The 17,575-nt window shown below is 34.7% G+C and overlaps 1 protein-coding gene across 3 annotated transcripts in view; it reads left to right on the forward strand.

The window, feature by feature from the left end:
• The window catches only part of AP3B1 (adaptor related protein complex 3 subunit beta 1), a 274,921-nt gene that overhangs the window by 188,517 nt on the left and 68,829 nt on the right, over window positions 1-17,575 (forward strand). For all 3 annotated transcript variants that reach the window (XM_073905296.1, XM_025892636.2, XM_073905297.1), the window contains exon 21: window positions 8,186-8,261. In XM_073905296.1, coding sequence (XP_073761397.1) covers window positions 8,186-8,261 — 76 coding nt within the window. The remainder of the gene's footprint in view (window positions 1-8,185; window positions 8,262-17,575) is intronic.

Raw genomic sequence — 17,575 nt, forward strand, 5'->3', positions numbered from 1 at the left:
ATATCAAATTATTCATTTCCTACTTATATATTTTAAAAGTTTAATATGTTATTTAAGATAAAAGAGCTTTAGAAATTGACAGTAAGTACAACCCAGAATAAGAAATCAGTGTTTTAGAAAATGAACAAACAAGAAATCAGTGAATGTCAACTAGGTAGAATTAAGGTGCATTATTCTTATGAGGTTTTATAAAAGTTATAAAATTGTATTTAATGCCTACATAGTATTAGAAGCAAAGGTTTTAGGACTCCATTAAAAGCCACAGAGGTATCCTAGGTTAGCAATTCAGTTTGTTTCTTTGTCAAATACTTTAAATGATCAATGTCTTAATTGAAAATATTTTCCTATAGAACTTTAGTATAAAATTTTAAAGTATTGTAGTAAGCTAAGACTCTTGAAAAATTTGGATCTTACTCACATTCTTGATAGTTTTATGTCTGTGTGTTTTGTGTAGATGGCTTATTTTCTCCATATTATAATGCCTTTTCCTGTCTATAATAGGTAGAATTGTTTGTTTTAATTTATCACTTGGAATATTCTCTACCTTGGAGCCACCATAACTATTTTTTCCTATTCCTTTCTGAGTGATTTGGAATAAACCATGCAATTACATGTATACCAGTTTTCTAATAATGGGCAACTCTGTAATTGTAGAAATCCTCCTTATGGCAAGTGTTGTGGCTTCTGCTTTAGATTATGAGTAATGAAGGCAGATGGTGGCTGCTTTACCTTAATTTAGCATGTCAGTATGTTAGTGCTGAAAACTCATATGCCTTAAATCTGCAGCCAAACTAAATCTATACTTTCACTGTTTCTCTTCTTTTTCTTTCACTTGGATAGTGTGTTTTGGGGATATTGAGCATGAAAATGAGGCCTCGGAGGTACTTTGAATATATAGCTTTGAAAACAGTTTATTTTATGGTGTCCCGTGAGATAGGTATAGTGTTCTACTTTTTGGAAGATAATATCTTTATGCTTCAGTTTCCTCATCTATAAAGTAGAAATGCTAATACCTACTCTACTACTTTCAAGTGCTATTATAAAAAAATATGAAAGATCAATGTAAAGCACTATATAAATATAAAACAGCAGTGTTAACATTTTTTAACTTGAATGTTAATTCCCTGAGAGACCAACAATGGTAGAGTTACAGAACACCAATGCATAGAGGAACTGAAAAATTTTTTTAACTCTTAATATCTCCTGTGTTTTTCTGACTCTTTTTATACCATTCAAGTTATAAGTTCATGTCCAGATATGACCCCTTTCTGCAGAGGACTGAGCTACCATCCACTGTGGGTGTCTCCTACCCCTCTCTGCTCTCTAATACACAATCTCTATTTATCCTCCTTTTCCTTTGAATGTAGCTCTAAGTAAGCGATTTCCTATCCACTTAGCCAAGAAAAAGTCTTACTTCCTTTTGGCCTTGGTGATAATCATCTACCTCCTTTGCACCTTCAATCTCTTTCTCCACTAATTTCCTCCTCTGCTAATCGTCTTTCCCAGTATTTGGGGGATGAGGAGCAGGGAGGGGGAAAGAGACAGAAATAGAGAGTGTGTGAGAGTGAGAGTTTAGAAAAATAATCTAGACAGTCTTTGTCCACAATCTCTTAACCCAGTTATTTCTTAGTCCCTTTAAAATTGGTTTCCACTCTTACCACTTCCTACAGATACTGCTCTCTGAAAAGTCAGCCATGATATTTCCCCAAACCCAGTGACCCTCTCTTGGTTATTATCCTTCTTGATCTTCTTATGTGACTATTCCCCTACTACTTGAAACCCCTTGCACCCCCTTTCTTCTGACTTCTTTGACCTTTCAGTCCTTTTATTGCTTCACTTTTTAAGCCCTCTGACATCCAAGTGTGAACTTGGCCCGCAAGTTAGTGCTTGATACACAACATTTTTTCAGAAATATTAATTGATGTGAATCAATTTATTTTTTAGTCTTTTTCTCTACATTTTTTCCCTGTTGTGAGACTCATTCACTCCCGTGGCTTTAGCTAAAATATTTATGTGAAATATTTCTATAAAAACATCTCTAAATCCCTATAACAACTCTAACTTTTCTTTCCAAGTTCAAACCAAATTCTTAGACCTCTTAGGAGCTACTGGTTTCTCAAACCTGATACAGCCAGAAGAAGAGTTGTTCTACCATTTGGTGCTAGCATTCTTTCTATTCTTCCAGATCTCCCCAGAATTATCTTTGACTCCTCCTTTATCCTGTATGTTTACAAAGTTGCCAAGTCTTAGAGATTCTCTGTATTATTTCTCATATCTGTTTCTTTTTTTCCTACTACCAGCATACTAGATCACCTCTTCATTACCTCACTCTTAGACCATTGCCATTGGTCATCCTCAGATCCCCAACTCCAGTCCTTCTATACACTTGTCAGATTAATGTTAAATTTACCCTCGGCTCAGTCGTTAAGCATCTGCCTTTGGCTCGGGTCATGATCCCAGAGTCCTGGGATTTGAGCCCCGCGTCGGGCTCCCTGCTCTGCGGGAAGCCTGCTTCTCCCTCTCCCACTCCCCCTGCTTGTGTTCCCTCTCTCGCTGTGTGTCTCTCTGTCAAATAAATTTTTTAAAAAGGTTAAATTTACCCATAATGGTGCCCCATTATCATCTTAGTTCAGTAAGAAATCTGCAGGCTAGCCTGCCCAAACCTACCTTTCTGGTCTCGATTCCCTTTGTGGTCCCTGTGTTCTAATCCCAGTGGACTATATATTTGTAGTTCTCTTCACATGTTGTGTGCTTTCCAATTGGAGGAACTGGAGTCTCTCCAGTCTCTCCCAGTTGAGAATGACTGCATGGAATAAAAAATGTTACTGATGAGAAGGTATTACTCATGTGAATGGTGTAAAGACAGTCAAAAGAGGGAGAATCGCTGTTGAATTGTTTGTGTTCTTGAAGTGTGTGTCATTCAACACCATGCCCCAGCATAACCATAAAACAAATCTATATACAGTCACACATTCTGGCGGTTATGTTTGTTTGTGTTATTGATTGGATGATGTCCTCATTTTAGATCAGATATTGTCAGTAATTACCAAAGAAGATTATCTTGATCTTCAGTGACATTTTTTTAGATGGGCAAGCATATTTTTGTTAGTAGGTGTTCTTTTCTGAAATATATTTGATAGAAAAATATTTTAAGTCTAACCCTTCTTATGAAATAGTTCTTTTGCCCCAAATAATACCTATAACAAAATTACTTTTTGTAGTTCCATATTTTAAGTGCTTTCCCATAGTTTACACAATGTAAAGGGAACCATTTTTTTCTAACACAGAAGAATGAAAAGGAAAATCAATAATGTAGACCACGTTGTATCAGGAAGAGATTCACATTTATATCACTTTTCCCTATATTTTACCAATATAATTAAGTTATATTCTGCTTGTAGTTAAAATTATGTGTTGAACAGATGGTTACAATATTATTTAAAATAATGTTTTTTAAAAAGTTACCAGACTTTTGAGTTGTTTTAATTGAATCTAGGCTTTGATGTTTTTAAAACGAGGCAGTATTCTTTCCACTATCACCATGTTAGTCCATTCTTCATGCCTTAACTGTGATACAGTAGTTCTGATTTTATCTTCAGTGTCTGTGTACCAGCTGCCAAAGATTTAAATAATCTTTGATTTAAATGATAAAAATTTTAAACCATGATTATAATTTATTATGCTTAACGTCTATGCATTTTCTTTGTAAATATTAGCAACATTTTAATTATAGTAAGTGTGTGTAAAGCATAATTTGTCACTGGAAATAAACATATATAACATACTTGACTTAACATTTCATATTAGCATTTTCTATTTGAATCAAAGTTAAGATTAATATATGTACTAGATGTGAAGAAAAACAGTACTACCTATATATGCATAGCAGTGTTTAAGATGCTGTCAGTAATCTTTATCACAGGTTACATGGATTTCTAAAGACTTTACTAGTCTGTTTTGGGGAGGGATTAAGTCTCATAAATGCTCTATAGACCAGTTACTGTTACTGTGACTGGTGTCTGTCCAGACATTAGTAAATGTTAAGATACACCTTAGTAAAAGATCTGCCCTGTGAAAGATTGTTGGGTGTGAAATAAAATTGGCATGTGCTATGAAACAGATAGTGGATAAGAGTGAAAGAAACTATTTTCTGATTGGTTTTCTGCCTTATTTGAGAAATAGAAAACAAGTTTTACTTGTGTTTTTACAAGTATTTATGTATGTTGCTATTACATAATTTCTGTGCCTATTGTAGAGTATTGGTTTTTTACTCTGACAGTTCAAAGCCTTGCCTCTTTGAATTTATGTCGTTCCCAATTTAGTTTATATTTTAAGCTCTCCAGAACAGAAATATCATTTCACTTCAGTTGAGATCTTTAAAATCAACGTGAATGCCATTAAGAAGCTTTCTTATTGAAGTAGGTGTAATCTAATAGGGAGGATTTGTTTAATAGTTGGACTACTTTTGACTTATAAAGAAGTCTCAATTTACTGGCAACATACTTTTGTTTTAAAGCCGGGTGTAAGTGTGAGCGTCAGATTTTTTAAATCAGATTTGTTAGATGACTTGAAGGCAAGAGAGTCATTAAATTGTCCTTGGTTGATAATTCTAACTGAAAATATTTCGTGCAAATATTTTGCCCTGTGAGGCTAGAAATAAGCCTTGAATTTTTGTTGATTTCAAAGGACAATATGTGTTTGACAAACTTTACATACCACTTACCCTGTTTTATCATTTTAAACTTCAGTCTTCCTTACAATGGTTTCCTCTTTGGAAGCATATTTGGTGCTTGTTGTTTCATAGCTTTTTTCTACTTGCTTTTTTATTTTAATCAGCATGAAATGAACATGCATAATACATAAAAAATCTTTACAGATATATTATTATATATTTTTATTTGTATTATTTGGAGCTTAATAAGTATTTCCAGGATCTTTTATTTATTACTTGAAATGAAATATACCCTGTGACTTTGTATTTTATTTTGAAAATGTTGATGTGTTGAGGTGTATAATCGAATACCATGGAAACAAAATGGAGATTTGAGGGTGATGAATTGATAACTGGGTATTTTTGTAGTGAGATTTTAAGATCAGTTACTGTTGTCCTTATAAAAGTCTAATACAGTCACTCAGCTGTTAAAAACCTAATCCTCTATTTAAAAAAATATACAAAAACAAATTGTCTATCTTTCTGCCTGATCTCTTCTCAAGTACTAACACAATGGAAACAGTGGGTGATCTGTCAGTGTGTTTGGTTTGTCAATGATGGTTTTGTATAAATATTGGGAGTGTAAGAAATAAAATTCACACAGTAAAATATGATTTCATCTGCCTTTTCTCTGCAGCTCCATGGCTCATGCTGCGGTGTGAAATTCTCATTTTACACACTTTGCAGGCGGAGCACATGAATTATGCATTGAGCAAGAAAAATCTCCTGCCTCAAGTCCTATATGCATTTACCCAGGTTCTGTCTCTATTACCAAGATGAATTGCAAATGGAGAAATGTTTGATGGAATAGGGCTCTTAACTTCTTTGTTTAGAATTCAGATTTTTATTTTTATAGTAGATCCTTTAAGTATGAAAATGTTTTGAACTTACTGTGGATTTTTTAAAATGAAAAATGAAATATAATATAAGAGAGGAATGCCAAACACATCACGAAGCTTTTTATAGCCTTGATTTGGAATGCAGGGCTTTTTCAATTCAGTAGAAATGACCGTTATCTATTGCTAATGTTGTATTTCAGTCACCGGTTATTTGCTCTTCTCAGAAAGTCATTGAAATTCTGTCGTTTTGAGAGCCTTTTTTCTTTCTGTTTTCGTTTTCTAATAAGAGATTATGTCAATTTCACATGCAGCTCTGTCCTGTGTTGTATGTGACCTGATGTGTATTTAATAGATATTGTTACACACTCTTAGCTGTGAAGTAGAAAATAAGGTATAGACTTGTTTCCAGCTTTAACTTTATCTTGATTTGATAGGTTTCTAATTTTTCAGGTGGGAAGGTTACAGTTGCATAAAAACAGTCGTGCACCATCGTAGCTTATAGGAAGTTATACCCATTGTGCTCAGCATAGTATTTTGATAAGTCACATGTTGTTAAGCTCTTTTTGTTATGTTCTTTCTTCACAGGAATGATAGTCTAGTTGAAATGGCATTTTCATTCTGAACCTCTTTCTATTATTGCCACTTTTAAATTCCAGCTTCAAAACTAACATTTCTTCTATATTTTTTCCCAACCCTAGAAATTGTTTTTCATTTTAGGTGTGGAAAGAGAAACAAATATTGTTTGCTTTGTTTTTAAAGAATGAGTGAAAATTAAAACCCATTTAGATAATTTGAAGTTTTTAGTGTGAGAAATAATTATTCTCATGAAGAAAATCAGTATTTAGTGTTGTAATGTGTATTATTGTATTAGACTTGAAAATAATTTGTTTTTAGTTTTGGCGTAAGGAAAAAAACTAGCAGAACTTAAGATCATTTTAAAATGTTACCTAACATGTAATTTGATGTATTACTCTTATTCATGTATTTGCGCTGTTGTAAGAGCTCTGACATGCTGTAGACTTTAAATGATGGTAAGGTACCTTTAGCTTTAGTGAGACCTTTGTATGGTTAGAGGAATACTTCAAAAATACTTGTAATAATATGTAGAGATAAGCTGTAAACTCCTTTATTAGATTATAAGTTACCTGAAGGCAGGAACTATGCCTTGTCTGTATTACTTCCTTTGGTTAGCACCAAATCTGATATGTATTAAAAAGTCTATGCATGTCTGTTGGATGAATGAAGGATTGAATAAATGAACAAGAACATTTTAGCAAAAACTTAAGTTTGGGCCTTTAATTTGAGAAGATTTAATATAAAAAGTATAGATTATAAAGATAAGTAACTTTGATCCAAATACATCTTTCTTTTTTTTAAGATTTTATTTATTTGACACAGAGAGAAAGCCAGAGAGCACAAGCAGAGGGAATAGCAGAGGGAGAGGAAGAAGCAGGCTCTACACTGAGCAGAAAGCCCAACGCAGGGCTCGATCCCAGGGTCCTGGGATCATGACCTGAGCTGAAGGCAGATGCTTAACCATCTGAGCCACCCAGGCACCCCGATCCAAATACATCTATTTAGTGCCCTAATCTTTGTCAATCCTTGTTTATAATGCTACTCACTACTGTACTTAATTTGTCACATCTTTTCTGAATCTCTGACTAAACTGAATACCTCAGGCTTAGGGATACTGTTTTCTAGTTCATGATTATCCACATTTTAAAAGTACAGTAGATCTAATAAGCAAACCTGAGGTAGAGAAAACCCTAAATATGTGCAGATATGTTTTGAAATATTTACCCCAAAGGAAAACAGTGAAGAAAGTAAATGAATACTTTTCATCCCTTAAGAGCAAGAGCCTGAAAATGTCATTTGTAGATTTTAATGAATGCCTTTGGCTAAAGAAGTCTGATGCAACCCACTGTTGAAATATAAACTATCTAGTACAGTGCCTGTCACAAACTATATCTCAGAAAAGCTAATCTATCACAAGCCTCTTGACAATTTCAGAGCCAAGCTAATTGTATTGTTTGAGTAATTCTTTTTCTTTTCTTTTCTTTTTTAAGAATTTATTTATTTGAGGGAGAGAGAGTACGTGAGAGAGCAGGAGTCGTTGGGGGTGGGGTGGGGAGATAAAAACAGACTCTCCCTGAGCAGGGATCCCTGGGGCTCAATCCCGAGACTCCAGGATCATGACCTAAGCCAAAGGCAGACCCTCAACCGACTGAGCCACCCAGGCACCCTGAGCAATTCTTTTTCTTAAACCAACTTGCTTAAAAATTATTTTCAAAGTGTTTGTAGGCTTTCTGCCAAAGAACCATTTTTCATTTTTGTATTAGGAAAAGTTCTCAGATCACAAAATAACTATTTACCTTTAAATTTTCTTCTGATGGACCTTTATAATCTTTAAATAAAACATTTTAAGATAACAGTTTGCACGGTGGAGAAGAAAATACTGTATGCTATAACTAAAATAAAAATTTTGATTAAAAAATACAGTACATATAACCATACAGAAAGCTTAATTTGATTTTTTTTCCTTGGCGGAGAAAATGTTTGTTTTGAAACATTGAGAACTACTTGATTGTTTTTTTTTAATAGCATGTGCAATAAATTAAATATTTCTTATTTATAGGAGAATGAAAAAAAAAAAACAAAGCAAGATAGAAATCCTCTTACCAAAGATGTTTCACTTCTAGATCTAGATGATTGTAAGTATTGAAATTTAAATTTTTTCCTCTCTTTTTAGTAGTAGTTTTTTGTTCATATGTTTTTTAAGAGAGAGCGCACGCACTTGCATGCACAGGGGAAGGGGATGGGTGGGGAAGAACAGAGGGAGAGAGAGAATCTTAAGCACACACTCCTCACCCAGCACAGAGCCCAATATGGGGCTCAGTCTCACGATCCTGAGATCATGACCTGAGCCAAAATCAAGAGTCAGACACTTAACTGACTGAACCACCCAGGTGCCCCAGTTGTAGTATTTTTTATTTTTATAGTACCTTTTATTTACACGTCTCAAAATATGCCAACTTCTATTATGAAAGGTTTATGGATGAAAAAGGCAAGAAAGTTTTAGAAATTAGTTCTGTTAGTATCTTTTCTTTCATCTAGTCAGGTTATCAGTTTTTTATCAAATGAATAAATTAACTGGTCAGATAAAAGTACACCAAATTCATTTTAAGATCTTTTGCTTTAGTAATTTATACTTGTTTCAGTAAATAATTATCCATATCTCAATAACTTCTCCATTGTTAATTGTTGATTATGGAGATTGAAACATTTAACTTAAGGAGGTGGGGAATTAGGAAAATAATTGGCAATGTAAAGGACACTACCATGTTCTACTTGCCACACTTTTGGTAGGATCAGAAATGGATGCAAAGCTTTCGAATGTCAGTGTGGCTATATTTGTCAATATTTTAACTACAAAAAATCTTTCTCTTAGCAAATCCACTTATAAGAATTTAGAATCCTACACATATACTTATCCAAGTGTACAAAGGTATATTCATCATCTCCTTTTAAATACTTACGCATTGTGAAAAAGTTAATGGAACTAACTTTATTGGGAGTTAGATTTTGAACAGAAAAAGAGTAACAAGTAAAATATCATAAGTCTTAAGCTACTGTCATTTTGCAATTTAATTTTTCCATACTAGAGGTGAGTTATGGTTTTATTAGATTATCTCATTCTGTCATAAGTACAACTGTTCTATTTATATTGTTTACCTGGCCTGTCTTCAAGTGTCATGGCAAATTCTTAATATAGAGAAATTACAGGAAATACTTAACAAAAAGAAATTAAACATAAAATTGGACCCTATGAACAATTAGAAGAAGTGGATTCCAAGAAACACACAACTTTCGGGGAGTCTGGGTGGCTCAGTTGTTGGGCGTCTGCCTTCGGCTCGGGTCATGATCCCAGGGTCCTGGGTTCGAGCCCCGTATCGGGCTCCCTGCTCGGCAGGAAGCCTGCTTCTCCCTCTCTCACTCTCCAAGCTTGTGTTCCCTCTCTTGCTGTGTCTCTCTCTGTCAAATGAATAAAATCTTTAAAAGAAAAAAAAAAAAGAAACACACAACTTTCTAAGACTGAATTGTGAAGAAATTGGAAATCTGAGTAGACTGATTACAAGTAATGAAATTGAATCAGTAATTTTAAAACTCCCCCAAAAATGAAAGTCCAGAACCGGACAGCTCATAGGTAAATTCTGCCAAACATTTCAACAAGAGTTAGTACCTGTCCTTCTCAAATTATTCCAAAAAATTGAAAAGGAAGGAATGCTACCACTTTATACCAAAACCAGACAGAGATACCCTAAATACAAAAATTATGGTCCAGTATCCATAATGAACATACATGCAAAAATTCTCAACAAAATATTAGCAGACTCAGTTCAGTAATACATTAAAAGGATCATATACCATAATAAAACAGGATTTATACCAGGATGCAAGGATGGTTCTACATCTGCAGATAGTTCCACGTGATACACCACATTAACAAAAAGGATAAAAATCATATGATCATCTCAGTAGATGCAGAAAAAGCATTTGACAAAATTCAGCATCCACTTATGATTAAAAATTCTCAACAGAATGGGTATAGAAGGAATGTACCCCAACATAATAAAAGCTGTATATGACACACCTACTGCTAACATCATATGCAACTTTGGAAAGCTTAAAACTTTTCCTCTAAGATCAAGAATGCCCACTCTTGCCACTTTTATTCATCATTGTACTGGTAGCCTCAGCAATCAGGCAAGAAAAAGAAATAGAAATCATCCAGATTTGAAAGGAAAAAGTGAAACTATTTGCAGATGATAGGATACTATATATATATAGAAAACCCAGAGACTCTGCCAAAAAAAATTATTAGAACTAATGAATTTAGTAAAATCACTGGGTATGAAATTAACACACAGAAATTCATTGGATTTTTCTACATTAATAGTGAGCTATCCGAAAAAGAATTTAAGAGAGCAATCCCATTTTAAGTGCATCAAAAATAATAAAATACCTAGGAATAAATTTAACTCAGGAATTGAAAGACCTGTACTCTGAAAACTGTAAGACATTGGTGAAAGCAATTGAAGACGACACAAATAAAAGATACACCATACTTATGGATCGGAAGAATTTCATATTGTTAAAATATCCATACTACCAAAAGTAATATACCGATTCAGTAAACTCCCTATCGAAATACCAATGACATTTTTCACAGAACTGGAACAAAGGATCCTAAACTTTGTATGAAACCACTAAAGATTCCAAATGGCCAAAGCAGTCTTGAAAAAGAACAAAGCTGATGTCCATCAACAAATGAATGGATAAAGAAGATGTACACACACACACACACACACACACACACACACACACACACACACAGGAATATTACTCAGCCATCAAAAAGCACAAAATCTTGCCATTTGCAGCAATGCAGATGGAACTAGAGGGTATTACGCTAAGCGAAATAAGTCGATCAGAGAAAGACAAATACCATATGATTTCACTTTTATGTGGAATTTAAGAAACAAAACAGATGCACATAGGAGAAGGGAAGGAAAAATAAAATAAGATAAAAAACAGAGTGAGGCAAACCATACGAGACTCTTAACTCTAGGGAACAAACAGGGTTGCTGGAGAGGAGATGGAAGGGTGGGGTAATTGGGCGATGGGCATTAAGGAGGGCACTTGATGTAATAAGCACTGGGTGTTATATGCAACTGAGGAATCACTAAATTCTTCCCTTGAAACTAATAATCTATATGTTATCTAAATTGAATTTAAATAAAAAATTATACTCTATGCTATACCAGGTACTATACTCCCTGGTTTCAAACTATACTACAAAGCTATATTAATCAAAACAGTGTGATACTGGTACAAAAGCAGAGACATAGATCAGTAGAATAAAATACAGAGCCCAAAAATAAACCCACGCATGTATGGCCAATTAATCTAAGACAAAGAAGCCATGAATATGCAATGGGGAAGGACAATCTCTTCAGTAAATGATGTTGGGAAAACTGGATAGCTACACGCTAAAGAATAAAACTGGACCACTATCTTGTACCATATAAAAAGTAAATTCAGAATCGATTTAAGACTTGGATGTAAGACCTGAAACCATAAAACTCCTAGAAGAAAACATAGGCAGTAAGCTCTTGACACCATTCTTAGTACTTTTTTGGACCAGTCTCCTCAAACAAAGGCAACAAAAGCTAAAGTAAACAAATGAGATTACATCAAACAAAAAAGCTTTTGCACAGAAACCATCAACCAAACGAAAAGACATCCTATTGAGTGGAAGAATATGTTTGCAAAACGTGCATCCAGTGAGGGGTTAATATCTAAAATACATAAAGAACTTATCCAACTTAGTGTTAAAAGAAACAAACAACCTGATTGGAGCACCTGGGTGGCTCAGTCAGTTAAGCGTCCCAACTCTTGGTTTCACCTCAGGTCATGATCTCATGGGTCGTGAGATTAAGCCCCACCTCAGGCTCCATGCTCATCGAGGAGTCCGCTTGAAGATTCTCTCCCTCCCCCCCCACTCACGTGCACATTCTCTCTCTAAAATAAATAAATAAATCTTAAAAAAAAAAAAAACAACAACCTGATTTAAAAATGGGTAGAGAACTTGTATAGACATTTTTCCAAAGAAGTCAGACAGATGGCCAACAGACACATGAAAAGGTGTTCATTGTCACTTATTAAAAGCAAATCAAAACTGCAATGAGATTTCACCTCACACCTGTCAGAATGGCTAAAATCAAATACAGAAGAAACAACAAGTGTTGGTAAGGATGTGGAGAACAAAGAACCCACATGCACTCTTGGTAGGAATGCAAACTGGTACAGCCACTCTGGAAAACAGTATGGAGCTTCCTCAAAAAGTTAAAAATAGAACTGCCCTATGATCCAGCAATCACACTGGTGGGTATTTTACCCAAATAATACAAAAACACTATTTCAAAGGGATACATGCACCCCTATGATTATAGCCGCATTATTTACCATAGTCAAGATACAGAAGCAGCCCCAGTGTCCATTGATTGATGAATGGATAAAGAAGATGTGGTATCTGTGTATACACACACACACACACACACACGCATACACACACACACGCATACACACACACACAGGATTATTATTCAGCTATAAAGAAGAACAAAATTTTGCCATTTGCAACAACACGGATGGAGCTAGAGAGTATAATGTTAAGTGAAAGAAGTCATTCAGAGAAAGACAAATACCATATGATTTCACTCATGTAGAATTTTAAAAAACAAAACAAACTAGCAAAGGGGAAAAAAAAGAGAAACTAAGAAACAAGATCCTCAACTGGAGAGAACAAACTGATGGTTACCAGAGGGGAGATGGTTGGGAGGATGGGTGAAATAGGGAATGGGAACTAAGAGTGTACTTGTAGTGATGAGTGCTGGGTGACTAAAATAAAAACTTAAAAAAAATGAAATCATTGGTTTCATGCAAAACAAACAAAAAACCCTGCAATGAAATATTACCTCACACTTATCAGATTAGATCTTATTAAAAAGACAAAAAATAACAAGTATTGGTGAGAAAGTAGAGACAAGGGAACCCTCATACGCTGTTGGCAGAAATGTAAATTGGTACAACCATTATGGAAAACAGTATGAAGGTTCTTCAAAAACTTAAAATTAGAAATACCATACAATCTAGCAATGGTAAATTTGGGTATTTATCTAAAATATCTAAAAATATATGCACCCCTATGTTCACAACAGCCTTATTTGCATTAGCCAAGCTATGGAAGCAGCTGTCCACTGATAGATAAATGGATATAGAAGATGTGATGTGGTATACACATACACATAGACAGGAATATTGCTCAACTATAAAAAAGAATGAATTCTTGCCATTTGCAACGACATGGATGGACCTAGGGGATATTATACTAAGTGAAATGAATGAGAAGAAGACAAATACTATGTGATTTCACTTATATGTGGAATCTGAAAAGCAAAACAAACACAGAAACAGACTCATAGATGCAGAAAACAAAGTGTTGGTTACCAGAGTAGGGAGGGTTTGGGCGGAGCAGGTGAAATTAGGTAAAGGGGATTATAAGAGGTACCAACTTAACAGTTATAAATAAGTCATGGGAATGTAAGTAAGGTACAGCATAGGGAATATACTCAATAATAACAGTGTTATAACAAGTTTGTATGGTGACAGATGGTAACTAGAGTTGTTGTGGGATCATTCTGCAATGTATAAACATATCAAATCACTATGATATACACTTGAATAAAATAAAGTTCAAGTCAAATTTGCATCATTTTTTGCTATTGGCAAAGATTTACAAGTTTGCATCATTTTTTACCTATTGGTAAAGATTTTAAAGCAATCCCAGTGTTGCTAAGGTTTGGAGAAACAGGCACCCTACATGTGTTTTTGATAGGAATAAAAATAGGTGCAGCTTTTAGAGTCATATTAGCAATATTTGTCAAAACTTAAATTGCACACATCCTTTGATGTAGCAATTCTTTTCTAGGAATTTATCCTAGAGACAAAATAGGAAAATCAGATCCTTACTCCTTTCTTTTTTTAGACCCCTTAATTTAATGGCTTAATTTTACAATTAAAGTCCATATTTCAAGGTTTCTAAGACCTTTGGGTGATCTGACTCCTGCCTACCTCTTAACCACTGTGCTTCCTTGCATTTCCAAAATACACCAGTCTTATTCCTCTGCATTTCCTGGCACCTAAGGCAAAGTCGAAACCTGTAAAATGATATAATTTTTATTGTTTGCTTCTTTTTAAAAGTATGTTTTAATATGTGAAAGCAAAGGTTTTCTTAAATACTGGGTTTTAAGAATTTAAACAAGTTTTTTTTCAGATTCACTTCACTTTTATTATGAACAAACACAATTTCAGATCAGTACAACTAAGTTTCAGAGTTGATATTAATAGAAATTATTCCAAAATTATTCTTAGGTCACAAGTAACTATGATCCCACATAAAAGGGGAAAAATCCCACCCAATCAAGGAAAAGGTATCCTGTGTATTGTTTCCATGCCAGTGAGTTTATGCATTCTTAAATTTTGTCTGGCGAGTCTGGATAAGTCCACATATCCAATGGATTTATTCAGTCTCTCAGAGAGAATCATATCGATTAATGGTAGCATCCAGGACACATGGTTCATGGTGGATACAAGTTCACGGTGGATACGGCTACTATAAAAATACTCAGGATTTTTTTTAATTGTAAGGAAATTTCATCCTAACTTAAATTTTAACTCAACATAGGGTATATTTCTGTTTGTTAATACCTGAGAACTATTTCTTTAAAAATCTTTTATTCCACATTTGTCAGAAATGACACTTGAAGCCTCCCTCTCTTTTTAACAAGTCAGTCCCGCAAATATTTGCTTATTGTCTGCTAAGTGTAAGGGTACTTTGCTAGATACCCTTTTTTGTTGGCTGGAACAGATAAATAGGATTTAGTCATTTTATTCCAGGGACTAATATCTAGTCTGGGGCACAGATATCTGAACAGTAGAGGCACAAAGTGTGAATGAATGAGGAGGGAAACAAAAACCAATTAAAAAGCTACAGAGGCCTTGTGGAAGAACTGATCTGAGCTTAATGATAAAGATAAGTGGAGTGTTACGGGAGAAAAGCTTTGTTGACAATGGTTCTTAAGATACTGACTTAATTTATGCTGCTTATTAGCCTACAGTTCTCCATCGTCCATGGTAAACAGTTTGTGGATCAGAAACTAAAAAGTCACTCTCCAGTAGTTTGAGTTCTTAGCTCTGAGAATTAGATTAATTTTGAAGGAGGGTCAGAAACATTCCTTAAGTTTTATCTAAGAGGCACATCATAATCCACAGAGGTTATGTATTCCATATACCAGGAAAACTTCAAGTACTGAATTTATCTATGTCTTCATTTAGAAAACATTTATTGAATGCTTGCTCTGATACAGGTAATCTGCTACATGCTGGAGATTCTAAATGGATACATTATCCCTACCCAGGGAATTTTGTTTCTCCCATTACAGTTTGAGAATTCCTTGGGTATTTTATATTTCTGCAAATGAAGAGATCTTTTAGTACTCCATACCATGTGATCTTGATAGGATGATCATAAAGCAACGATCATATTCATTTCTTTTATAAGAAATATAAGCCTATGTAATTATACTACTGGTACAACTAACTCTTTCTAAAATTTTTATCAGCCACCAGTAATCATGCTTCAGATAAGCCTTACGATCTATGATATCATATTTTTGAATAAATTACAGTAGAGGCAGTGGAGTGGAGTAGCTAAGAGGACAATGGAGCTGGAGTGTCTGCATTTGAATCCCGGTTTTGTTTGTTTGTTTTTTAAGATTTTATTTATTTGAGAGAGAGAGTGCAGAGCGAGAGAGAAAGCACAAGCAGGGGAGACGGGCAGAGGGAGAGGGAGACAGAGACGCAGACTCCCTACCGAGCAAGGAGCCTGACCCAGATCCCAGGACCCTGGGATCAATGCCTAAGCCAAAGGCAGACACTGAACCGGCTCAGCCACCCAGGTGCCCTTGCGAATCCCAGTCCTTTTAATTACAAAGCTGCGTAACCTTGGACAAGTTACTTAATCTCTTTGTGCTTTTGCTTTAATCTATAAAATAGAGATAATAGTAATACTTTTTAGGAGTATTAAATGGATTAAATGAGTTGATAAATGTAAAAGCACTTAAAACTCTGCTGGGCACATGATAAGCATTATTTAAGGGTGTTACCTATGATGGAGATGATGATAACAAGGATGCAGCAGCAAGCAATTACATTTAACAAGTTAAATAACTTCATATTAAACTGGTAGATATTGAAACTTATATATTCTTAGGTTTTGAAGCAAAAGTTTGATCAGAAGAATAATTGTATAAATATTTTATAATTAAATATATAGTTGACCCTTGAACAAGGTGGGGGGTTAAGGGGCACTAACAACCACCTGTCACCTTTGACTTGCCAAAAATTTAACTATTAATAGCCTACTGTTAATTGGAAGCCTTGCTGATAGCATAAACAGTCAATTACACATACTTTATATGTTACATGTATTATATAGCATATTCTTACAGTAAAGGAAAGAAAAACAAGTGTTATTAAGAAAATCATAAGGAAAAGAAAACACATTTTTAGCATTGTACTGTATTGAAAAAAAACCTGGCTATAAGTGGACCCGCACAATTCAGACCTTTATTGGTCAAGGGTCAGCTGTACTTTAGTAAAGAAAAAAGTGTTTTGTAGAAAGTTTTAAAAATAAAAAGACGAAAATGGGTTTGTAATCCATATATCTTGAGTTTACTATTTGGCATGCCAGGTCAGATCTTTTCATATGCAAAACCCCTCTGCTCCAAAATGTGATCATACTGGGATACTTTTTTATCATTTACTTTTCTGTTTATCATACACATTCCTTGTCCTGCCATAGATGTTCTTTAACAATTTCATTTTTAATGACTGCATGGTTATCTTTTATATTGTTGTAATAAATTATTTTTAACAGGTTTAACAGGTTGGAAATTTAACTTGTTTCCATTTTTTTGTCTTCATAGTTAGTGAAGCAATACACATCATAAGTATATTATTGCATTATCTCCCCAACTGTTTCGTTAAGATAAATCCCCAGGAGTAGAATTGCTGGGACAAAGGCTTTGAAGAATTCAGTTGTCTTAAGATTGCCTTTCCCAAAGCTTGTACCAACTTACATAGTATTAGTATGAGAGTACTGATTCCTGATTCCTGATACCCTTACTGATGCTGAATTTTGTATTTAAAAATTGCCTTTGCGGGCGCCTGGGTGGCTCAGTTGATTAAGCGACTGCCTTCGGCTCAGGTCATGATCCTGGAGTCCCTGGATCGAGTCCCGCATCGGGCTCCCTGCTCGGCAGGGAGTCTGCTTCTCCCTCTGACCCTCCCCCCTCTCATGTGCTTTCTCTCTCATTCTCTCTGTCTCTCAAGAGAAAGCACA

The sequence above is a fragment of the Callorhinus ursinus genome, unplaced genomic scaffold (genome assembly GCF_003265705.2).
Source record: "Callorhinus ursinus isolate GAN/ISIS: 27379988/994484 unplaced genomic scaffold, GSC_fseal_2.0 scaffold23, whole genome shotgun sequence".
Taxonomy (NCBI): Eukaryota; Metazoa; Chordata; class Mammalia; order Carnivora; family Otariidae; genus Callorhinus; species Callorhinus ursinus.